Source organism: Pelobates fuscus, chromosome 6, assembly GCF_036172605.1.
Source record: "Pelobates fuscus isolate aPelFus1 chromosome 6, aPelFus1.pri, whole genome shotgun sequence".
NCBI classification, from domain to species: domain Eukaryota; kingdom Metazoa; phylum Chordata; class Amphibia; order Anura; family Pelobatidae; genus Pelobates; species Pelobates fuscus.
Window position 1 is genome coordinate 101808150 of NC_086322.1, and position 25991 is coordinate 101834140.

Sequence of the window (25991 nt, forward strand, 5' to 3'; positions counted from 1 at the left end):
ATTTTTAAACTGTAATGTGCTTTATATTTCATATTATTTATTTTTTCTCAGTTTGTTTCAAAATGTGAAATACAAATACTGTTTTAACCGTCATCTACTGTTTGCCAACTAGGTGCTTCACAAAAATAAAGAATTTAAAAAATGAATAAAAATAAAGAGGCACCATGAGGTAGAATACAATAGAATGTTCTACCCATGACAAACAAAAATGGAATTAATGCTCAAGAATGCATCCTTAAATAGTTAAATAAGATGCTATATGTTAGAAAAGGCACAGCAAAACCCAGAAATGTAGTAATCTTAATTATTTAACATTACAAAGAAGCATGCATATCGCCCAAAAAAAGGATCCACAATATAATGACTGGCAGGAAAATAGAACATATGTGACAGTGTCATATTAGCAGAAGGCAAATTAAGTTGGAAAAAAGCCTGTAACAGCCTATGTGCCAAAATAGAAGACATGCTTGCTATTGAAGCCGCATTATTCATTCTACCTTGAGGCACAGGAATACTGGGAGCTGTATAGAAGAAGATCAGATAATATTCGTATTTGGAGGTGTCTTTAGCCCCACAAGTTCCCCTTCATTTGTTTTGTTGGATTTGTTTGGAGAGGATGGAATTCAATTTTAAATACTTTGAAAAGATTACAATGTTGTTGCTGTTGTTATAAAACTGTAGCCAGAGGCAATGAATTAATGTCATGACCTTTTTGGTAATAGTCTAATTTAGCAAACAGTTAATTTGTTCCGTATTCCTACAGAAGACCACACGAAGACTAAAATTGTGTTCTGATCCTTGTGTAGCATTGCGTTCTTATTTGCAAGCATAGGGGTGCTTACTAAGTGCTTTACTTGCATCACTTTGTACTGCTAACAGTTGTGATCTGCACTCATCATTAGTCAATTCATCTGCTTTGCTGTGTTTTAACACTCTATGGAAATTAAGCTAAGGGATCTATTTTAACTTAAAGTCCATTCTTCTCAAATATCTGTTTCCAACACACCAGTCCTAATTGTGGATGTCCACTGTTGCCCTGGATTATTTCTACAAAGAATATGCAAACAGCAAGCCATCATGTCAAAGGTTCCTCATAATTAAAAATGTAAAGCTTTTTGCACTGTGAGTGCTCCTCTGCACTCTGCTCATTCGTGTTACTGGGAACACTTACATCCTCAGCCAGTGATCTCGGTGTAATTGTCTGAGAAACCCTAGATCTCTAGGCATATGGGATTCATGTTTACCGCCATGCACTACCTACCTGTTCATGGCCAAATATTTTATTGTCAGCTTTGCATCTTTCACATTTCTTTTTAAGTCATTTTTACATTAGTTTAACCTTTTTCTTTATATATATATTAAGAATAAAGAAAAAGGTTAAACTAATGTAAAAATGACTTAAAAAGAAATGTGAAAGATGCAAAGCTGACAAAGCTGGTTCCTCGTAGAGCCCCTTGAGGCAAGCTGGTTGTGTGACACGATGCCTAGTTAAACACTGGAATCGAGAAAACTATTTCGATAAACTCACGGCTATAGTTCATAATGCTATGAAATCTGAAAAAGTGTGGCCCCTTGGGAGGAGTGGGACTTTGGGGGCCATATCGCTTTGCTCTCTCTAGAGAATTAATTTTTTTTTTTTTTTTTTTTTTTTTAATTCTTTATTTTTGTTCTGCTTGAAGGTTACATTTATGCTTGCACTGCCCCAATAGCGGTAGCAAGCGAATCCGCATACATCGTTTAACAGTACAGGGCAGTTAATAAATCAGCACATTTTGTTTTTGTAGCAGTAATATATGATAAGACATACGCTTAATAACTATTACACTTGAAAAGCATTCTAAGCAGATATGTAGCATGGTCAGACGTGAAAACAGATAAGTATTTTTGAGAGTGTAAGACATTGGCATAGCCGGTCTGATATTGCTCTTGCAGTACTTGGTACAGGGTTAAATATAACACATAAGACCTAATTGCTAGGCAGAGAACTATGCACATAAAAACTTAGGGTAGACGTTTCCTGCTAGGTCAGATAGCATACATATAAATTGCTTAGGCAAGATGTGGTAGGCTGCAAGGCTTAGGTTACATGCTAGGTGAACAGATTGTATATTGTATATTAAGGACCACTGCGGTCGAGCTAACAACAGATCAGAGACTAATGTCTGTGGGAGACCATGTTGAAGTGGTCAGGTGAGAGCCGCATCAGGGATCAAGAGATGGCTGCTGGTGATGTTAGTGATGTCTGGGTCCGTGGCTGTAAGTGGTGTCCCAGCCGGCAGCCGCCGCCAGTCTCTTGTCATATGTGCCTCTGTGGTGACATGAGGTGTTCTGAGGTAGTCGCTGGAGACTTAAAGTCCGAGTAGGGTTTGGAGAGCTGAGTCGGTGTGGCAAGGCAGAACTACAGTTCTTGGCGGGTATTACTGGGTTCCGGTTGCTCAGTAATATTGTTAGGACTTCCCCTTCACGATTGTGAGGCATGTCGGCAGATTTCCTGGCTGTCTAAGGTTGCCTAGCTTCCCCCCTGCTGAGCTTTCCCTCTTAAGGGTTAACAGGCTGCTTACCGCTGGGCTGCTTTGTGGGTTGTGCAGGCTGGTGAGCTTCTCTCCTCTGGGGCTTCACGAGGCAGGGGCCGTTGGTGTTGGGCTCCACGCTGCCGCCATCTTAGAGGGCTAATCTGAGGAGTGCTGTGCCTCTCCTTCTCCATTCCTCCTGAGCTCTCCGCAGTGGGGGCCAGGATAACCCCCCCGGCCCTCAGGGGGGGAAACAGGACCGGCAGGCGTGTCAGGGTGTCGGCGTGTGGCAGCCGCAAAGGGAGACAGGGCAGCGGCCGTCCACCCCGCTCCCTTCTCGGGTAGGCCGCAGTCTCCGAAGCTTCATGCAGCCCCCTAGGGTCCTAAAGCTCCCGATCTCGGGGTCTGCCACCTTGTCCACCGCCGTGTGTAAGTTTCTTGGGCTCTTTGCAGATATTATAGCTGCAGGATTCGCCTAAGAGGCCAGGTTTATCCGGAGCCTCTCCTGCATGCGACCGGTCAGCATGGCTGACCGGCCCCGCCCCAGAATTAATTTATTTATGGGTACAATTTATGTTCTGTCATTTATCCTATTGGTAGATATTTGTGATGAATGTTATGCATGTGTACTGCAATTTGTATTTGTAAAACTGCATGACAAAAAAAAATAAAAAATGTAAAATATATATATATATATATATGCAGTTTTACAAATACAAATTTACAATTTGTATTTGTAAAACTGCATGACAAAAAAATAAAAAAAAAATACAAATGTCATATATATATAGAATATATATATATATATATATATATTTGACATTTTTTTTTTTTGTCATGCAGTTTTACAAATACAAATTGCAGTACACATGCATAACATTCATCACAAATATCTACCAATAGGATAAATGACAACATAAATTGTACCCATAAATAAATTCTCTAGAGAGAGCAAAGCGATATGGCAGCCTCGTTATATGAAAACAGTGAGCTCTCGCAGTGGTGAGAGAAAACATCAGTAGGAATAGGTTCAGGTATGATGCTCATTATTAACTAATGCAGAAATGACTAAGAAACCACTCTTTTGTTGAAAGTAAAGAACATTTTAGAGGACGTGTGTGTCACCTAATAAGCAAAATAACATAACATAAAATTCAAGCTGGGTCAAATGACAACACAGTGAAAAAAAAAGCCATGAGAAAACTGTCAGTTTAACTATTTGCTGGGCTCAAGATGTCTGCCATGACAGATACATGGAGGGAAGGACCAAAAAGAAATAAAACATAAAGAAAAAAGCAGTCATCGTAGCAGATACAGAATTAAGATATTAGATGATATAGCCTAGCTGTCTGGTCATAGCAAGATATCCCACAAACTCAGCCCACTCAAGCTATAAAAACAAAAATTAAAAAAGGGCTGCGCCACAATAAATAGTGAATAAATAAGCAATGTCCAATTCCAATAATGGAAGCAAATATAAAAGAAAGTCCAACCTAAGTATTCTCACTGTCATCTTACAGTGTTGAATACAGGAACAAGGTCTTCAGGTGTAATTTTGATTCCAATAATATGGAAGATAAAAGAGAAGAACAACCAATAGTGCAATATGTATAGCTCAAATGAAATAAAATTGGAGTAATGGTAGTGAACTCACATTTATAAGAGCTTTTATCCAGCTCTAGGGTAAAGCAAGTACAGTAATCCCTGCTTATGGGATATGTGGTGAGTACCTCTCCATCAGTGGTGTCCAATACTCAGAAAAGAGAAGATAAAAGAGACAACCAATAGTGCTCTCTATTTAACTTTCTCAATGGAAATTAATTCAAATCATACTTACAAATACAGAGCAGACCGACTGCTCTTTGATGTCAGCGTTGGTGGAATGATCCCCACCTAGGATTTCTTGGGCTGCAGGGAGCTTCCAGGGGTTATAAAACCAGAATAATAAAAAGTATAAAATAGAATAAAAAGCCTGGATAAAGTAAAAATGTGTATATGAAAAAAGGATAATTGGCACAAACAAATGACCAAAAAACCTTTAATTAAAAAATACACAATATAAAATTTCCATAATGCGTTTCGTCTACAGACTTTATCAAATGGATAAAGCTATGCCTGTGCTTGTAAAAATGGTCGAATAGTTCCCAGACAGGTGTGCAGAGCAGTCTGAGCCACCCGTGATGTTGTGTTGCCCTTGAGCAGCACCACGCCAGCCCTAGGTATTGAACCTGCACCCAATGTCCCAAGGCCTCACTCCCCATATCCAGGGTGTAAACCCAAGAAAGTCCTGGGCAGCAATGGATCACCCAGGTACGTGGACGGACTAGGAGAGGGCCACAAACTGATGCTCTTACTTTTAGTGGCAGGGTAGTAGTAGGTGGGTTGGGCAGATTCTCTCGATCCTTCAGGCTCTTCCAGAACTGATGGCAGAGGGCCTCAAATGCCTTCCGAAAGCCCTCTTCCCACCACCGAGCAGAAACCTCATCTGTAGGTGTTAGGGCGCATATGTTGGTAATTTTAGCGTGGGAGAAGTCTTTACTGTTTTCATCCAGGACCTATTGAAAAGTAAGATCTTGCTAGGTGGGGACCGGGATAACCCTCACTGGTCCAGAGGGGGCATTGCAGGGCTCAGAAGATTAACCAGAAAGCCAGGGCAGTCCCACTCAGAGAGATCGTCCATATCTCCCGTCAAGGGAACGCACGAAAAAACTTGAGACTGCAGCTTCATAACAACATCAAGAATGCCCAGTAGGTATCAAACTCAGGTGCCAGTAGAAAGAAGGTGATTGGCAGGTAGATTTGGCACCTAAATGACTTTTAAAGCGGCACTGCCAAATCAAACTTGCCTTTCTCCTATTGTTTCCTCTTCTCTTACTCTCTCAGAATCTGTTCTTCTTTTCTTTATTTCTGATCCAATTTTCTAGACTTTCTTTGACCAAAGGAGGACCTTAAGTCAATTCCATTTCCTGTGTCAAAGAAAGTACTCCTCTTTCTCCTTGACACAGGAAATGGATCTGACTTACGTTCCTCCTTGGATCAGAGAAAGTCAAGCGTAGAAAAATTCATAAGTCAAAGAAGTGCCTACATTGTCTTATGTTTTAAAGAAAAAAAAGATGAAGAGGAAACTGTAGGAGAAAGGTAAGTTCGGCGTGACAATGCTGCTTTAAGTCAAGATTGTCAGGGAGCTCAAGCCTGCTGTTACTATCCAGCATGGTGGTCACACCTTGACCCCAGGTTAACCTTTTTCAATGAGATCTTCATTCACTTTGCTTTAAGTGTTTTTTTTGAGATAGTAGAGACACATAGACATGTCCCCAACACATTGCCTGCCATATTGTAAAACCGCTTTAAACATATAAACATAAAATCTATAGTGGATATGTAACTTTGATTGGACTTTGCAGAAAACAGACAATTTCTGTGGCATCAGACTAAACTTAAAAAAATAATTAAAAAAAAAATACACAGAACAGAAAATGTTGGCAAAAATTGTTAGCTCTAGCTGCTGTAAGCCAAATTGTATTCTCCCTGGCCTGGACTTTAAGGACTCAAGACCTGAAGTGGGTGAGTCTGAGACAAGTCATGTTGAAGTCTGGACAGTGAACATTGAGCTTGACATTACATGCATTATTTAATAATGCACTCTTGACTGGTATATTTAAGTTATTAATCAGTGACAATACTGGTACATTGCTAACATGAGGCAAGGGAAGAAAGTAATCCTAAAGGAATGAGCTACAGTATCTGTAACCAAGGTGACACATTTTGCAATATGGGAAAGGTATGTGTGCTTGCAAAAAGAACACATAGCGATGTAGGGGTTAGAGAGAAAGGCCATGAAAGTCTCTAGTCAAAAATAATCTAGAACAAATTGGGAAGAACACTGGAGACATAAGACATTCTAAAATATACAAATAAAAAAAAGATACCATGGCATAATACTGCTTTATAAACCCAGATTCAGTTGTGTACAACACCGTTGATATTTCAGATTTATATTATATTATTGCTCTGTTTATGCCAATGGATTCTCCATTACAATATTCTCATGACCTACCAAAATATAACATTAGCTGGCTCATACCCAAACCTCCTACAAAAAGCATATAATTGCCTTAAGAAAGATAACAGGCAGGCATGCACAAAACAAAACATACTCAATTGCCTAATAAAGACATGATTTTGTGCTGCGTCTAGGACAATTTTTTGTAATTTTTAGAAAAAGTATTATTATAAAATATTTGGAAAGTAATATAATACACCAGTAGATAATATTGTTTTTGTGTTAGGTTCGCCACCACTGTCACAAGTAGTCATCGTGTTATGATAACAAATTTTGGAAACCTTGTACTATATCTTCTATATCATAAAGAGTGTCTGCTTGAAATGACAATGGGTTAATTCCGTCCAGCTTTACTGAAGTAAAGGTTGAAATAGATAATGGATCCGGTGGGAGACTGAGGATTCTGTGTGCAATACAGTATGATTAAAATGTTACATTAGCCTTCAATTATTAAGTGTTCACAAGTGTTCAATTATTAAAAGGTCACTTTTTTTTCTTTAATCAGGGTGAATGACTGTGTGTTTTAGGTATCGAAACCAGTGTACAAAAGACCTTAGACCTATAATCCAACATCATTAATTTTGACAATATTGACAATTTGTGGAGTTCTTTAGCTGTCTTGGGAGCAGATAATAATTCAGTTTGCTTTTCTCCTGGTTGGCTGTTAAAATTCATTCATTATAATATTGCTGTACCTGTTCCCTATTGCTAACAGTCACAATAGGACGTGCCCTGCGATAACATGATATTTTGAGATATCCCACATAAGGCATGACATTTGGAAATATGTATACATAGGTTGTAGATGTATGAAAGGTATAAGAGTCCATACAATGGGTGTAAATCTTGGCATACACATTCAGCTGAGACAGAAATAAATGTAAACGTGCAATTTGAATTGATCATCTGCCATTAAAATCTATAGAACACTCTCTCCTAAAGACCCATTAATCACCAAAATAAAACTGACGTCTTACAGAAGGACCTTGGTAACTGTATTGCCACTTATATAGCTGTTTACAATGTGAGGAAAGGTTCCCAGGAATGGTCTAATTATATTAATATATATATTAATCATAGCTGTTAACAGTGTTAGAGGAACTGAAGAATGCCCTCATATTACTTTTTGTATAACCAGTATAAATAGATTCAACATTTAAATATTAAATTATCGTTTGCCTTTAATGAATTAAAACAAGTAGATAAATTATTCTTTAGGAAAGCATATCAATTAAACTGTGAACAGCTTTCCCTCCCCTCACAACCTGAATCCTCTCCTGAAACTGTCATCAAAACAAAACACTAAGCCCTCAATGAATACTATCCTAGCAGCCTAATTTTCTTCCCCACCCTTACCTTTTGTGCCACTTTACCCCACTCCCTCTAGCATGTAAGCTCACTGAGCAGGGCCCTCAAACCTTCTGTTCCTGTGTGTCCAATATGTCTGGTTACAAATACGTGTCTGTTAGTCCACCCATTGTACATCGCTACGGAACTTGTTGGCGCTTTATAAATGATAATAATGATAATAAAAAAATCTACATACAAGCCACATAGTTTAGAGAATGGACAGTTCTTCAGATTTGATACATGAGTATATATCACAGTGCCAATTAAATATAGTTGTTTGCTTTTCTTTGATGCAGTATCTATGTGCCCTGTAATAGCACGGGCATTGTTGTCTGGGCACTCCCAGCATTCCTGTGATCATAGCTGTCAAATCCAATACACTAAATTGTCTCTTCACGGTTACTGTAATATGAAATGTGATTGATTGCTGAGAATCTAAGATTAAACAGTTCACTTACTGTATGTGTCTGTCCTCGAGACTATCGGCCTGATAGCCCTGTTTTACTCTGTTTACACTATGTTCCCAATATGAAGTTAAAAAAACCCCACATGATTCACATATGTTTTAATAGCACTGTTGCACTGTAATTCATAGAGTTGCATAACTGTAATGTGTCTGCACAAAATAAAGTCAACTGTAACCGGAAGTATAGCACTTGCCAAAAAATATTATATTTACTAATGCAAAGCTATTATGATGCATTTCCCATAATCCTTTCATTGCCAGAGTTGTATGTATTGCATTGCTCAGCTGCTATTTGGTAGTCTCAAAAAACATAGCTTCTCAAACACAGCGGAGACAAGTATATCCATTGAGCTAGTAAAGGGTACAGAGTCCCAATAAATTATTGCCCCCTTGCGTGTACCTCTTTTCCACTCAGGGCCGGACTGGCCCACCTGGATACCAGGAAATTTCTGGTTGCGCTTCCCACAATTCCCAGCACCGCATTAGTGAGTGTGCCACCAGACCGGCTTGGCGGCCACCTGGCCCGGAGGCACCAGCGTGGAACGCGGCCGTCCCCCTCTGACTTCTTTTGGTAAATGGGAGGGGGAAGAAAGAAACAGAAAGGGAATAGAGAGACACAAGGGAAGCGGGAAGAACGAGACAGTGGGAGAATAGAGCGAGACACGAGGGAGGAAAGAGAGAGTGACACAGGTAAAGGAGGGAGAAAGAGACAGAGGGGGAATATAGAGATGGTGTATGAGAGTGAAAGAGTGGAACTGAGGTGGGGGGGAAAGAGACATAGGGAACGGGGGGAGAAAGAGTGTGAGGGGAAGAGAGACACACAGGGGAGGGGGGGAGAAAGAAACGGGGAAGGAGAGAGGAAAGATGGACAAAGAGGAGCAGTGAGGGAGAGAAAGAAACATACAGAGAGACTGGGGGGAGACAAAGAGGCACACAGAGGGGCTGGAGGTAGAAAGAGACACACATAGGATATCATGTATATTAATGTGTGTATTATATAATTATGCCTATAATATTTACCCATATATTAATGTAGATTTATATATGCATAATACACAGAGAAATGTCATTAATATGTACCATATGTAATGAGCAGATATTGGCCCAGTCTTGTTGCTAGGTGCATACTCCAGCACAATAACATAGTTAAAGACAAGAGCGCACCCACAGGACTTCAAAATAAACAAGAGAACGTAATTTTTTTCAGTTGTGCCCTACATACATTCACCATTTCAGTCCCATTACCAAACTTTCCTTAATATGTCATGGTAGTTGGATTGAAACATTGATTACATGCAAAGGCACGTCTGCTTAAAATAAATCTGCACTTTTGCCTATGAGTGCTCTTTTTACGTTAGAGTAATCATTTTTAATTTTAAGTTATCTTTTCTAACTCTGTATCTGCACACTATGCTGGTGCGACACATTATTTGGCTGGTAAATATTTTTTTTTCCAGGGCTGCTTTTAGTTCCCAGTCCAGCCCTGTTTCCACTTCATATTCCATTCTCAGTTGTACATTTTGTAAGTATGATCCTCATTCCCTATCATGCTCTGCTGTCAGTATTCGTGAAATATGCAGAACCCTTTCATTGCTTTATTTCGTGTTTCGTGTGCCATGTTGTTCATGCTGATAGCAAAGCAACGTGATCACTATCAGGGTTACTCACTAAAGGGAAAATTTAAAGTGACTTTCAGATTTAAGAATAAAATAACCAAGCTGGAAAAATTCTCTAAGCCAACTATGGTACTAATTTGGCTACTTTGATCTTAAATTTGAAAATTTCTTTGGATTCTCATTTTCATGAATAACTCCGTAAAAAGTTAAGAAAAATTTTAATTTTTATATAAATCAGAACTGAAAGCAAAGCATGCTTTATGTGATCAAAGGGCTCAAAATATCCATTTACTCACTAGCCATTAGGAAGTGAAAATTCAGCATGACAAGAGTGCAATGGCTGGCCCACTGCTCATGAAACATTATAGAAGAAGCTTATTAACCGTCTCAATATAGCCAATATCTATGACCATCAAGAAAGGCATTAAAAACAGTGGTGCATCAGCAGCTTAAATATATGTAGATATTATAGAAATCTGCCCATAGAGTCACCAAGTCTAACCACAGGCGGTTTGAAAGCATTCCAGACAAATTGATATTGGATAAAAATTACAGATAAGTTCCCCTCTTCTCATGCAAATAGAAGTGGAAAAATACTTTGTAAGAATCAACCCTCTACAGGCCCTAGCCAGTGGCGTCTCCAGGATTTATACCTAGGGGGGGACACATAAGGGGCCAGGGACAAAAGTAGGAGGGCAGTTATAAAACGCGTGTGTGTGTGTGTGTATATATATATATGTATATATATATATATATATATATATATATATATATATAACACACTGTTTATTTACTTTTTCTGGCTATTCTCAGCCAACCTGAATAGTATCTTTCCCTCATGACCGGACTCGTTTTCTCCATCTCCGAGTCCTGCCACCAAGGTCAGAGATCTGGGAGTCATTTTCGACTCTAGGTTGACACTGAAGCCCCAGATCAATCAGGTGGTAAGCTCTTGCCACTACCACCTGAAGCTTCTGAGGTCTATTTTTAGATTTATTGCCCCCTCCGATCAAATCTCGGTGGTCAACGCCATCATCGGTAGCCGATAGGACTACTGCAATGTCCTGTACCTTGGACTGCCTCAGAACATCATACACAAGCTACAGTTGATACAGAACGCAGCTGCAAGGCTACTTACGGGTGTGGCCCGCAATGACCATATCACTCCATCTTTAAAAGCCCTGCACTGGCTGCCCGTTCGTGAACGGGTTCTGTTTAAAAATGGTTGTTTGGTATATAAGGCAATCCACGGTATGGGACCAGACTATCTAAAGGATAAATTCACACGCTATGCTCCCAGTCGATCCTTGAGATCGGCTGATTTAGCCTTATTGAAGATTCCAAATTTTAAAAAGAAAAAGTGCGGAGGGAGGACGAGTGATGTTCAGGGAGCGCAATTTTGGAACTCCCTGCCTCTGACATTAAGACTTGAGAATGATCTACTGAAGTTCCGCCGGAGCTTAAAAACAGTTTTATTTGCTCAGGCATACGGGATTACATGAAATTTTTAACCTGGTTCAAATGCATGTGATTATATTGCTGTTGTGTGCTGGATATTGTTTTGCTTGTTTTTGATTGCTGGTATGCGAATCGAGACCCTATGGGTAATAAGACTGCGTTTCTTAAGAATTTTTAATAAATAAATAAATAAATAATAACCTGAACCTTTCACTTTCAGGCACATTTTCTGCTATTTATGACACCCCACCCCCCTCCCTCCCCTTCTCTAACATCAGTTGTTTTAAGTGTTTAACTCTATCAGATTGATCAGTATTGCTTCAGACCAGAAGAAGAGAGGAAAACTCTTGAAAGTTTGTGTTTGAAATATTATGTTATTTCAATACAAAAGGTATCATTGCAAACTGCAATACTCTGGTATTTTTTATATATATATATATATTTAGGTACATGACGTCACTACAGAGAGCGCGCAGATTGAGATGAGACACACTGGACGCCAGGAAAGATCCACTCAGCTCTCCCAAAGATAGGAAGGCTGGGTGGATTTAAACTAAAAATAGCAATTTGTGAGAAAGTGTGTGTGTGTGTGTGTGTCTCAGTCAGAGAGTGTGTGCCTGTCACTGTATGTCTGTATGTGTGTGTCTCAGTCAGAGATTCGGGGACGGAGCTTGCTTACGAGGAGGCAAACTTCAATGCATGGGCAGAGCTTGTGTGCCGGGGAAGCTACTGCACAGTGGCAGAACTAACGTAGAGTGGGCACTGGTGCAAAACCTGTTTTGTGCGCCTGAATACACATGCCCATCGGGTGGTCCTAATTGCATTGGCCACTCAATGGGCCCCAGTTTAACTGCAGCACCAGCATTCCCTGTAGTTCCACCGCTGCGCCTTCCTTATTGCATTGTGAGTGTATGTGTATGGCGGTTGCATTGTGTGCTTATCAAGGAGCTGTAGTTATAATGAGATTCAGTATGTAATGGGGTAAAGCATGTTTGTGTTTGTATGTGTGTGTGGGGGGGTGAAGGTATGTGGTTGAAGAAATGTGTGTGAGAGGTGCACTGTGTGTGTAGGCAAAGGTGTACTCTGTGTTGATGGGAGAGCACTATATGTGGGGGGTTCACTGTCTGTGAGGGTGTACGGTGTTTAGGGGGGTGTAGAGAGTGGTATAGGGAAGGGCTTTACAATTTGTACTTTATCATTTGTTTAAAAGTAAAAAAAAAAAAAATGAATATTCCCCTTTCCCTAATCTTACCTTGCAGGGAAGGGATGGCACAATCAGATCCATGGTGGTTGAGAAGGCTGCCTATCCATCGGGTACAGGGGAGGTCACGAAATGAGAGGCATCTCTCTTGGAGCTCTAGCACTTACACAGACTGACCCATACACACACACACACACACACACACACAAAGACTGACCCATACACCCACACACACACAGACTGACCCATACACACACACACACACACACAGACTGACCCATACACACACACACACACAGACTGAACCCCACACACAGACTGACACATTCACAGACCAACCCCTGCCCCCTCCCCCACAAACACACACAGACTGAACCACACAGCAGCTGCCTGGATGCCTTTGTGCAGAGCTGAGCTTCCTCTCCCTGTCTCTCTCCCAGGAGGAAGTCCTCCCAGCACAGCGCCCCCTCTGGCCACTCGTGGGAAAAGGGTAGAACACAGTGACAGTGCTGCTGCAGGTTGTGAACAGTTCCACTTCAATTTTAATTGGGGGGTGGGGGGGCACTGTATGATGTAGGTGGCCCCCTCTGCCCCCCCACCCCCCTGCCCCCTAGCGACGCCACTGGTCCTAGCCACACACTATTACAGAAGGTCTGATTTGTGTTCCCCCATGAGATCACTTAGCAAAAGTGACAAGTAACTTTTTGGCCTGGCTAGTATTGGAATACTATTAATAGTATTGAAATGTTTAGCCCTGGAAGCAGGCCCTGACTGGCTATTGGGCAAACCAGGTAAATGCACGATGGGCTGCACTGTTCATGGGTTGACAAGAGATCAGAGTATCTCTCCGGCTGGCCTTGCTGTGTGCCTTCATGGGCCAGTGGGGAGATGAAAGGATGAAAGATGTCCCTTAACGCACAGGCATTTCACTGCAGCAAAGGAGAGGAGAGAAGGACCCAGGGGCTCTATACACACACACACACACACACTATCTAACTCTCTACATATCCTAGCCACACATATTACACAACACAACTGAAATTGACATATTAATACAAAACACCATACCACAGCCAGTTCACTTACTACGCAAATACGCACACAATCCTACGAGCAGCCTCCAAACACATGAACATTACTTGGCCCTTTTGTGTCTCATATCCCACTTATCTAGAAACCAGAGACAAGTCACAAGCAAACTTGCTTGCACTGCGCAGAACATACACAGGGCTTTTTTCTCATACGAGAGCTCTTCAGTATGGCTCTGTGCATGGGCAGCCCTGGGAGAGCATTGAATCAGTATGCTACATTTTAGGGGCCTCGCCCCTTTTTCACTTGGCCACTTTGATTACAAGATGTCCGAGCTGAATTATTTTTCTCAGTCTGGACCCGACTGAAATGCAGTAATCAAATGCATTGAATTCAATGACGCAGCATTTAGAGATATATAGCATTTTTTTTTCTATTTTCACCACACAGCAAATAAGAAGAACAAATCCTATATTTTAATCGAGTAAAAACTTCTATAACTAAACTATAACTATGCCTTGTTGCTGTTATTTTAGGTAATTATTCATTGAAATGTATTAAGCACGTAAAGGAACTAATTGTAGATAAAGTAGCATGACTCGTTATTGTGATGGGTACATCTGCCCTGAGTGCGATCTTTAGCCTGCATAATTAAAGACTGACTCAGATAATGTGTGGTATTGCTACACACAGATGGCCTACTTCACTATCACGATGGTTCAATATACGTGGCAGGAATTTACAACAAGTTTTAATTTATTGCTTTTATATTATTCTCATTTAGATCTTAATGAGGAAAAATAACACTGTATGAACTGAAATCAATCTGGACAGTTGTTTACTATGAAACCAAACTATAGATATGCCAGGAAGCAAATATGCACAAATTACCATTTAATTATTTTTTTTTAATAATGATTGGGTGCATTGTACATTTTGAGTAGACTTGTGCAGGGCTAAGAACTTTTCATTGTAAAAAACAAAACAAAAAACATTTGGGGGGGAGGGGGGTGTGGCCAGACCACCATGCTGAAAGTTTGCAGGAACGACCAGCTGCTGCAGTTTGCTACCTTTTAGACTCAATATCCACAGTTAATCTATCTACATGAAGCCTAAAAACTGTGGCCATGTGCCTATAGGGGTGCTGATACCGAAGCTCAGCTTTTATTGCGGTCCTGGGAGAGAAAATTGCCATTTTGCTTGGTGAGCCTACTTGGGTGGTGAGTGGGGTGGACGGCCGCTATCCTGCCTAGCTGTGTCGAACTGTACCTCTGGCGCTATGGTTTGCTGGCCTCGTTCCCTCCTCCCCCTTTTTTTTTAATTCTTTATTTTTTACGTGCAAAGGGTGACAAACAAGCTTGAAACGCCACGATAGCTGTATCAAGCGCATCACAAACAATCAGCATAAAACAGTTACATGGCTTTATATAGACTGCACATTTTATATTTAGTTAATATTAGAGTCGTAGATATTCACAAACTTAAGTCATGAAATAGAGGATAAGTTAGATTAGGACTAGCGTGTGTGCTTATCTTGCCACTGTTGCGTGGCTGAGCTTATGTCCCTGAGGAACATGACACCCCCTGTGTTCGATGCATGTGGTCAGCCTGTGGCTTGTATGCGTGGAGTGCATGTATGGTAGTGGCAAGTGGCTTGTGGCCCAATGTGTGGTTTACTATCCCCTGTTACCCGGGGGGGGGGGGGGGAGAGAGTTAAGGTTGGGCTCTCTCGGTGGCCCTGTTTCTGTCAGGCAGTTTTGTAGTTGCGGGTATGACTGCTGCAGTGGGACTGCGTGTAGTACCCTGCCCTTGGGCCCGTAAAAGTAAGTGTGCCTTTTGCCAATATAAGGTATCTAAAATAATGATAATAACTCATGAACCAAAATGTAAGGGTAACAGGTAACTTGTGAACATTAAACTGTCGTGCGTTAAGAGTTCCACCACTTAAGCCCTTGGGGCAAGTCTTTGGGCCTGGGGACCCCTGGAGAACGAGATGTGGCCTTGTTAGTCATCAGAGTCCTGTCAGGTTGCGGCTGCTGTGCTTCTGTGATTCAAGCCGTCGGGGGGACAAATGGTAGTGTCGTCGCTGGGTCCCCTATCCCGGGTGTAGCGGGTATGGTGAGTTATCCCGTTGTAGGTATGGAGTTCTGTCTTCGGCCCAGTGTGGGGAGTAGGTCCCTTGCGCCCTGCATATCTTGGATGGTGTACTGGGAGTCCCCGTGAGTGAGTTGTAGTGCGCGTGAGCCCCTCCACTTGTAGTTGATGATTTGCGCGCGGAAAAGTGCCGTGAAGGGCTGGAGGGAACGGCGCCAGGCCATTGTGGACTGCGAGAGGTCTGTGTAGAATGAGAGCAATATGTTCTCGAACAGGTAGGGAGAGAGGTTTCGTGTTGCGTTCAGCACTGCTGTTTTATCCCTATTATAAGGGAGGCATACCAGTAGGTCTCTGGGTTGTGTGTTTGGGGCTGTGGTAGGCCTTGGGAGTCGGAACATCCCCTCCGGGGTTATCTGTTTAGCCTGTTTAGGTATAAGTAGGGCTGTGAAGAGCCTTCTTGTGAAGTGAGGAAATTCCTCCTCCGGTATCTCTTCTGCGATCCCTCGGATCTTAATGTTTTTGCTGCGCCCCTGGTCCTCCAGAACTGCGAATTGGTGTTCAAATTTCAGATTCTGTTGTTGCAGTTCGGTTACCAGTTGTTGTAGCTGCTTGGTGTGCTTGCTGGTGTGCAGGGATCCATGTTCCAGGGCACTGATGTGGCCTGTCAGGCCCTGCAGGTCTGTGCGTATTTGGGCCATATCCGTCTGAATAGCATGTTGGACCCCGGCCAGCAGGTCCTTCATAACCGCTATGGTGACCGGGGGTGAGTCGGGTCGTGAGGGAGTGGGGAGAGGGGCCTTTGGTGCGGGCAGGGGCTCTACCTCCGTTCTGGTCGTAAAATCATCAGACATGTCGGAGCTATCATCATGGAAGGCGGCCATGTTTGGATTTACTGCGGTCTGGGCCTGTCTCCAGAGGTCTCCGATGCTTGCGTTCTGCTGTGGCTTGTCCGGTTTGGATTTTTTAGTTTTTCGCCCCATCAATTTCGCTGTAGCCAGCCCTGCTGTTTAGCTATCGTTGTGCAGAGTCTGGGCGCTGTAAATAGGGTGAGAATGGCTGTTTTGTCCGGAGCTCAGACGGCGTGCGGCCATTCAGCTCCGTGGCTTAGCTCCGCCCCCACTCCTCCCTCTTTTGACTGGTGAGAGTCACTGCCATAATACTAAGCTGACTGGGAGGCTTACTTAAAATGGTGACGCTTCGTGCAATCTTAACGGCCTTCTGGAACAGGCTGAATCACCCTTTGCAGAAACCAGCTATGCGGATGAAGAGTTTCCAACCACCACGAGCATACCGCTAAAGATTCGACAGGAGAAATCAATCATAGGTCACGTCTGCGGTGGGAAGAAGCATCCAGCACTAGTGGTCGACATCCTTGCAAACATGATCCTGCATTCGCCCAGAACACTGAAGCAAAGAAGCTGATATCATCACCAACACTGGGCTTGACTAGCTACAGCACCTGGATAGCGTACCTACTGAACCTAGGGCTGCAATGCATACGAGCAGCGGGAATGTACCGGGACTGAATTCTGCCCCTGTGGGTATCGGATGAACTGTGGTTCTTACTGACAATGTGTTCTCTGCATCCTTGCCTTCAACATGCCTGGGTACATAGCTAATAGATTTGTTTTTTTTAATCTATGATTTCTCCTTATTACTTCTTCTATTGCATATGCTACCAGTCAGTCTCTGGTCTACCTTTTGCTGTCGTTGATGCGGGCAACTGCTGTTGGTGGAATTGATGCTAGGCCACATATGTGATAGCCTCTAGACATAATAGTATACTAAACATAGGCATAAGTGTTTGATTTCCTCTATATAAAGTTTCAGCAGTTGAATTTACTCTCAGTGCATAAGCTCTGATTATCCCCTTTACTTTAGTTCTACACGCGTAGCACTGTGTTCTTTTCGTTTACTTTTATAACAAAATGTGCTGTTTCCTATGTACACATTGTTTGATGGATATGTCTTTTAATATTGACGTCTTTCATGTGCCTGTAATGTTATCCTGGATATGACTATGCACACCAAAAAACAAACCAACAAAAAAATAGTTTCATCCAGATTCGTTTTTGTCAACGTGGCATTTTAATTTACAATGAATTTAGTCTATTTAATCATTTTGGGAAAAACTATTCAGACGAAACAAAATGTTGTAAAAATCTGCCTGTTGGTGTACTGCAAATAAGAGCACCATTTAGTTCATGGATCAAGTGAAAAGAAGTACCCAATGGGGGAGAAAAAAAAAAGAGCAGCATTAAGTTATTAAAAATATAAATACAGATTTTTACTTTATTTTATGCACATCAATTGACAAGTAACAATCAGAAAGGGAAAAAAAACCTTTAGTCCCATAACATGAGTGATTATTTTTTTTTTTTTTTTTTATCATCTTTGATTTTTTTAAATTTATTTCTGGCACCATAGACAGAACTCCAAATGGCGAATTGAATTCGGACGTTTGAAACCAAATCCACAAGTCAAATCCACAAGGCTAGATCAACCTACAATTTAGTATAGTAATGATTCCCAATTCTGCCATAATTACTACTTGACTTTTTTTAGTCTAAATTAGTCTAGATTTTAGTTCTCTACAATTCAGTGTTTAAGCCCCATGTTTATTATATAGAACCATTACCAGGTTTTTTACAAAATTTAAACACCACTTATCTCCGTGTGCAAAACTCCAGTTTTTGCAGGACCACACACACATCATTCATTCTGGAATTTTTTAAGCTGATTATGTAATTTGACATCCCTGTTTTTCTTACACAAACCTGTGCAGATTAAAAATGATAACATTAGAAAAATCACCATACAATGGAATTTTAACAGCTGAAATGAGAATAAATTTAAAATACTCTAGCAAATGTGGCATTAAGTGAACAGACCCCTATCTTGTTTCTCTCCATTATGATCATTTCAGTGTCCTCTTCCCCAATACCTTTACTAGAGTATCAAACACTACACATCATAAATACTGTGTGGGGTGAATCTGGGGACTGTACAAATGAATCTCCATATGAGTGAGGATCTTTGTGAGGAAGTAATTTACATGTTGTTATAATAATATGAATGATGAGGATTGCTGCATTATACCATGGAACTGGGTGTACATATAGTTGGCAGTGCAGTCTGACAGGTTGGAGAAGTTCTATTGTGTTTCACTGTGACTTGCTTCTGCCACTTACTGGATCATCCAGTTCAGGAATACATCTCACACAGGACACGGGAGAGATAGATAGAATGCAAGATGGATTTTGTGAAAGATAAGTCTTTATCAATCTCTGATGATTTGACTGCTTTCCTCAATACCTTGGTAATTGCTTTTTGCAGCCTACAGGATTTTTCACTTTGTATTTGATGATTTTTTTTATTGACCACATTTTGATTTTAATCCGTGCGTATTTTTCTCTTCAGACAGTTGACCGACCGAAAGATTGGTACAAGACTATGTTCAAGCAGATCCATATGGTACATAAGCCAGGTATGTAGAAATTACGATATTGGATACAGCACATATATGGAATAGATGATGATGTATCAAGAACTGATAATAGTGTTCTGTAGTGGTTTTCAGAACTCCTCACCTCATTCACGTATTGCTCTCATTTCAAAAATGGCTAAAAATGAAACATTCTCAACTGGTGTTCTATGTTCACTTTTGACCACAAGGGGAGATAGGAAAATCAATGCAAGAATCATTTTATGGGGCCCCCTACTCCTCCCCCCATGCACCTTTTGTGAAAGGTCTTAACTATGCTATCTTCATTCCCTCCAAGTAAACATTACATATTGCAGTAAGAGTCTGTTATACTGTGCAACTATCATGAAATGTTGTTGCTTGTAATTTATTTTTTATTCATTTGAGATAACTATGTCTACCTATAACATTGTTTGATTTCAGAATGCATTGTGGGTGGTACATCAGGAAGTCTATCACCAAAGTAGTATAGAAGAGAGGGAAGAATTAGGAATTGTGTAGGGCCTTTGCTAGACTAACAATATATCTGGTAATTCATGTAAACAGCTTTATTTTCATTAATATATGCCGAGAACAATTACTGATGTTTAACCAAAGGGTATGCCACTAAGCAGTGGTCATTTTGTGTCATATCGGTAGTCATTTGAATGCTTTGGGTACTTGTGAACTTTGTAAACCTGATCGGTTACTGCTCCGTGCCAATCATAAAGTACACATACTATTTATCCAGATTTATTTGACATTATGGGTTTATAATTTGTTTAATAGATCTAATAATGATGAGATTTACGGATTTCTGTACAATAAAGAAGCACTCTAGGGGATGAAAATGATGTCCCTCCCCCGGCCTATCTTTCCAAAGCTCAACACATCATTATTATATCTCTCCCCCTCCTGGGAGGTGTCTACTGACCAATCTGCTCAATGAGAGTGGATGTGCCACGTTACTGAATTACCTAGAGATTTACATGTCAGCCTCCCACTTTGACACACGCATTGTCACAGTGTTGAATTACCATGGGTGTTGCCTCTGGAGGCAGGTGATGTACAGCGCATCACAATATGGGAGTTCATTTTAATAAGACTGACATGACCACTATTGGAAGGAAACATTGTATCTAGAATTTACAGATCGTATCCCTTACTCCAATAGTGAATTATAAGAGGGATCACGGTTCCCCCCCCACACACATTCAAACTTAGTATCACCTTTAATCTTAAGAATACATACACCCACATTTCAGCGGGTTAATGATTGAGGAGGTGTGGTCCGAGTGAACAAGGGACAGCCGACTCTTTCGGAGGTGGAACTCTTTAAATTATATTCTTTACTATATCTTTTTGTATTGATTTCTAACTCTTAATATTGGGCTAATTAAGGTATTATCCACAACTAGTGCACCTTCCCCTTCTGGTAGAATAATTTGGGGGTGGTGTACCCTAGATAGGCCCTCTATTCAATTACAATTTAGACTCTGACAAAGGTGCAGTGCCTTGGAGCTGCGAGGAGGAATTTCCTTCCAATCTACAAATCGATATTCTATATAGATGGGATTGGAGTGCAGCATCCTTCAGTCCATACAATTTTTGTAGATAGAACACAAATATTGCAACACTCAATGTTACCATACCTCCCACTTCTAACTAACTTATTCCCTTTAAAGTACTATTTTAGGTAAATGGTAGAATCACCTAAGCAGCAATACAATAAAGAGTGATAGTGCGCCATAATTATGAAGCATCTATTTCTAAGGGAACTTAGCTATTGTGTGTATATATGCAGGTTAGTGGTTACAGTGTTTATGCAATGCAATAAGTTTGCACTTTCTAACATCTTTACAAATATTCAACCTATTGTTCCTGTAAGTTTTCTTGTAATTGTTGTATTTATAGTTAAATCCCCCACTCGTAATATTGTAAAGTGCTGCGGAATCTGTTGGCGCTATATAAATGGCAATAATAATAATATGAAGGGACAATTATTAAAACCAGGCAGGAGTTTTCGGATAAGTCTTTGAGTATTTTTCCTTTTCTTTTTGCTCCTAATAAATCTAGGGTTAAATCCCTTTTCACAGTCCTTGTCTGTGATTTTGTCACCTAAGGCACTCATTGTTGTAGGGCCTTATTATTTTGTTTTGATTAATTTCTGAATGAAATTTGGGTAAATAAGGAATTCTATTGGCAGAGAAGTACATGAGTGAGGCAACAGGCAGGAATTGTGTAGTGCCTTTGCTAGCCTAGCACTGAATTGCTTTGTACATGGGCCGATTGGCCTGCATGTCAATACTCTCCAGATCTGAAGTAGGTCTCAAGACCAACCAGTTTGTCAGACTATAAAGAGTATATATGCATGGCGTCCCTGGACATGTGTACAAATGGAAAAAGATGAGACAGTGCAAGACATTCATCACACTTGCTGGTCATCTCTGGTGGCGATGGAATTACAGACAACATAGTATATATTTTTTAGGCATCAATAGTTCTCACGATTGTCCCATCATGCTATGTGTGTCATATTAGTAGGCGTTCTTGGGCTATATTATTATTTATAAAGCGCCAACAAATTCCACAGTGCTGTACACTGCAGCAGCCCTGTCAAAAATCATATAGTGCATGCCATGAGACGTACCGTTTGCAAATAAAAGTTTTGGGGGTCGGGGTGCGGAACTCTAGTTTTAAATTCCTGGGTACCCTTTGTAGTGGCTCAATCACCCTTAGAGAGAGGGGAGTCTGTCCTCCCTTGCCATCCTGCTTCTCCGTTATACAGAACCAGGTGCTGTAAGTATAAAGGTGAGGATAGGTATAGGGGTGGAGGTAGAAAAGCCAATTAGATATGTATGTGGTTTTTAATGTGTCCAAGGGTCAATGCCATTTCTACGTGAGTCCAAGTGATTTAGTCTGGGATTCTTTCTGTGTGTTGTGGTTAATGTTGTTTACATACAAACCCCCACATACATTTATATGTAAATAGGGCACCATGCTGTTGTCCTTGTGGAATACACACAGCAGAAACCTCCTGACATACCCATTGATACATTTGCACAATCACACACATTCTGTCCCTCCATAAAAATATTGTCCTTTTAAACATAAATGCCTGTTTCCACACACATCTACATTAACCCTTAACATAAAAACACAAAATACACATTTGCAGACATACACCCAAAGCCCCTCTGAAAGATATCGACTCTCCTAACTACAGCCCTGCATTCAGACACCAAATTAGTCCAGAGCACACACACATTAAATGCATTAATACACACATTGGCACTCCACGCTGGAGACAAAACACGAATCTGGAGCATTTCTTTTGCACTTATTTCAAATGGTGACGGCTTTAACACCTCCTGGCCAGTAGGCCATATCTTGAGATTGTGAGCCCTCTATGTACATAAGTATACATATATATAATGACGCTGGGGAAGATTTATTGACACATTTGTTTTGGTTAGGGCTCATTTCTTATGCAATACTTTTACTGAGATATTGCCTTCCATTGCCCTGCTTACTACAACAGTTTAGTGCTTTGGAACGTTGCTCTAATATGACAAGGACAAGTACTAAGCAAGGTGAATACATTCGGATGCAATCATTTTGAGAGCAGATGAGCCATGGAAAGTGGTGACCCATGAAACATAAAGAAGCTTTCAGTAATACTTTATTTGTCCTAGGTTTGTATTAAAGCGCTCACACTGGCATGTTTAAAGACTTATTTGATTTGTTTTTGCAGACAATGACAGCGATTTTTCAAATACAGCCTATGCATACAATTCAGGTAAGCTATTATTTAATTTATACATTTTATAAAGCGTTGCATTTCTCATTGTTGTGGATAATCATACATGCTTGCCAAAGAAATCTAAATATATAAAGTGGCATTGTCCTCTTGTTTAACTGATACTACATAGTATTTAGAAGAATTATTTTAAATTTTCACAGAATTCATCATTGTCTCCATTCTTAATATTAAGCATTAGGAGCAAAAGTTGGCTATTTTTAAACCTTAAAGCTGTTTGGGACAACACTTTACAGTTTTCATGTGCATTTCAAACAGTCTCGGTTTGGTGAATAAACCCTTTGGTAGTGTAACTGGTTAAAATACATTTTAACACCCCTACAATACATGCTCTAGCTCATTTAACACTGAACAGACCTGTTCAAACCACACTATGGGACTACATAGAAACCCACAAAGGAACATACAATTTCCATCCAGTTTTGAAATGCTATGTAAACACTGGGCTGCGTTTTCTACCTGTCACACCTTGTGGTCAAAACTTCAAATTGAAAAACAACACGTTCAACTAATATTGAGGCTCCACTTCCCAAATAAGCCACCTGTCCAGATAAGATCCTGAGTGTAACATTTGACTACATCGAATGACTTCTAGCTGGTTGTTTTCCTCCCTTTATCATTTTTAATGTAACTGTACCATTAATTCCTCCTTTTCTTTCCTCAAAGTCTCACTCCTCATTCTTCATGCTGTTATGCATTTTCCATATGGACTTTGTATCATCTTTATTCCTTAATTCAGCTCTTTCAAGCCTTCCAAATTTCAACACCCTTACCCTGAAGAATCTCAACTGTTTCCCCTAGCTCAAAGTGTCATAATACCTTTATGATATTGAAATTCCACACTGTCTCAAGACTCTTGCATGAGTAACTCTATACTCCCTGTGTTTTAATTCCCCTGTCCAACATTCTAGCCTGCCCTGTCGTCCAATTGCAAGTGTTAATCAGTGTCGGTCACTCTAGATTTGGCATGCTTAAAATCTAATTTCTCAGTCTTTGTTACTTCTGTATGATCTCAGATGTTTTTGTCTAACTCGAAGTTGCCCCTTCCCTCCTGGATGTCTAAACTGGTATCCTATAAAAAATATTTGATAAATTTCCCCCCTCTCCTTTTATGGGACGCTAAAGCCTTAGGAATACAAACCTGATTTCTAATGCTTTAGTGTTACTTTCCCTAAATTTATAGGTCCCCTCCCAGTTCAGCATTTTTACTTACCTTTTTTCCACTGGTGTCTGGTGGATCATAGGTAAGGAGTCAAACCATATTAAAACAAGCACTCTAGTCGTTATAGTGCTTGGAATGTACAGTGCTTAAAGTTTTCAGCTGCTTGGATAAGAAACCATATTTATCTAGATTCTGACATCATGGATGGCAGAAGGTAACACAGACAAAAAAGATCATAGTGGGCAATTGCACAGACCTTGCGCACTAATGAAAGTCATAGGAAAATATGGGAACTATAGTTCCTAAACAAAATATATACTTTACCGCACAACCTGACATGTTTCATTTTAAGGTAGTACAGCATTCTAGCAGATCGGTCTCTACTCAAATCTGCTATATTAGGTATAAAAAATATACAATAAACTTGGGCATGGCTTGGACGCCGATGCACTCACAGACAAATAAGATTTTTGCTTTACTTTTCAGCTAAAATGGGGAAGAATACAAAAGCATTGGGTTTCCAAAAAACCCCGAGCATGTCTACAGGTTCTCCCACATCGTTCCTCCATCAATATTTAGTGACTCTGCCAGACCTGACAAAGCAGGCCTTTAAGAGTGTCAGACGGCTCCTGTCCAAACTTACCATTCTCTGGGAGAGGATCTGTTGGATCTAGTGCTTTAGGGCACTGGACTAGGCAGAACTTACCCACCAAATTGAACTTTAAACGAATCCTGGCTCTTTAGCTGTGAAAATATTTTACATGACTGGCCCCCACCCCCATTAGAAGAGTAAAAGTTATTCCAGGGCCAAGTGGGTCTCGTCACGGCTGGCGCCGCCTCCTTGACGATCATAGGAAAGCAATGGGAGGTTATTGCACATGCTTTGCAAAACTCTGCACCAATCAGCATCTCATCATAAAGTTGAATTGAATAAATGCATCTCTATGGAGAATGTTCAGTGCCTCCATGTAACTGGTGTTGAGACACTGAACTGCACATTGTGCCGCACTGACCCAGGAAGCACCTCAAGTGGCCATCTGAGTGACTGGCACTAGAGGTGTTCCAAGGTAGTAATGTCAATTTTTTTTTCTTTTTACATAAAAAAGACTGCAGGGACAGGCTATACACATAATAACAACTACATTAAGCTGTAGTTGTTATGGTGACTATAGTGTCTTTTTTAAGTCAGCGAATACAGAACTTCAGCCCTCCATCACATGTGAGTTGCACGTGTTGCGGACGGAGATACAAGGCCTAAACACGAACATCACCCACCTAGAAGCAGACTGCGAAAACCTCCTGGAGGCTCAGACCTCCACTACCGATACCATACTGCATCAAACACAGCTACACAACATGGCCATCCATACTAAGGACCTGGGTAAATGTGGTTGAAGGGATAACATTTGTGTCGTATGCCAGAGTCTGAAGAACTGTCAGACCATCCACACACGCCTTTTGCACTTTGTTGTGTTTTGTCTGTATATAGTTGCCCCCCTCTCACACTGCCCTCCTTCTTTAATGGGCACATAGACAACAAGCCAACATACTCCAAGTACAGGAGACTCACTTCACACCAGACATTCCCCTTACTATAAGATGCAGAACTTTGCTCAACTGAGATATTCCAAATGACGCTTTGGCCTTACAGCACAATGCAGATTTTCCTCCAGGGGCAACAGCCGGGGACATTGTCCTTTCACTCCTACTCCTCTTCTAACTACCCTCTTACTTTATCTCTTCTTATTGCCTATCCCCT

At 40.8% G+C, this 25991-nt stretch overlaps 1 protein-coding gene across 19 annotated transcripts in view; it reads left to right on the forward strand.

The window, feature by feature from the left end:
• Positions 1-25991, forward strand: part of SORBS2 (sorbin and SH3 domain containing 2) — a 293640-nt gene that overhangs the window by 157835 nt on the left and 109814 nt on the right. For all 19 annotated transcript variants that reach the window (XM_063458106.1, XM_063458108.1, XM_063458107.1 and 16 more), the window contains 2 exons: positions 19208-19274; positions 23005-23049. In XM_063458106.1, coding sequence (XP_063314176.1) covers positions 19208-19274; positions 23005-23049 — 112 coding nt within the window. The remainder of the gene's footprint in view (positions 1-19207; positions 19275-23004; positions 23050-25991) is intronic.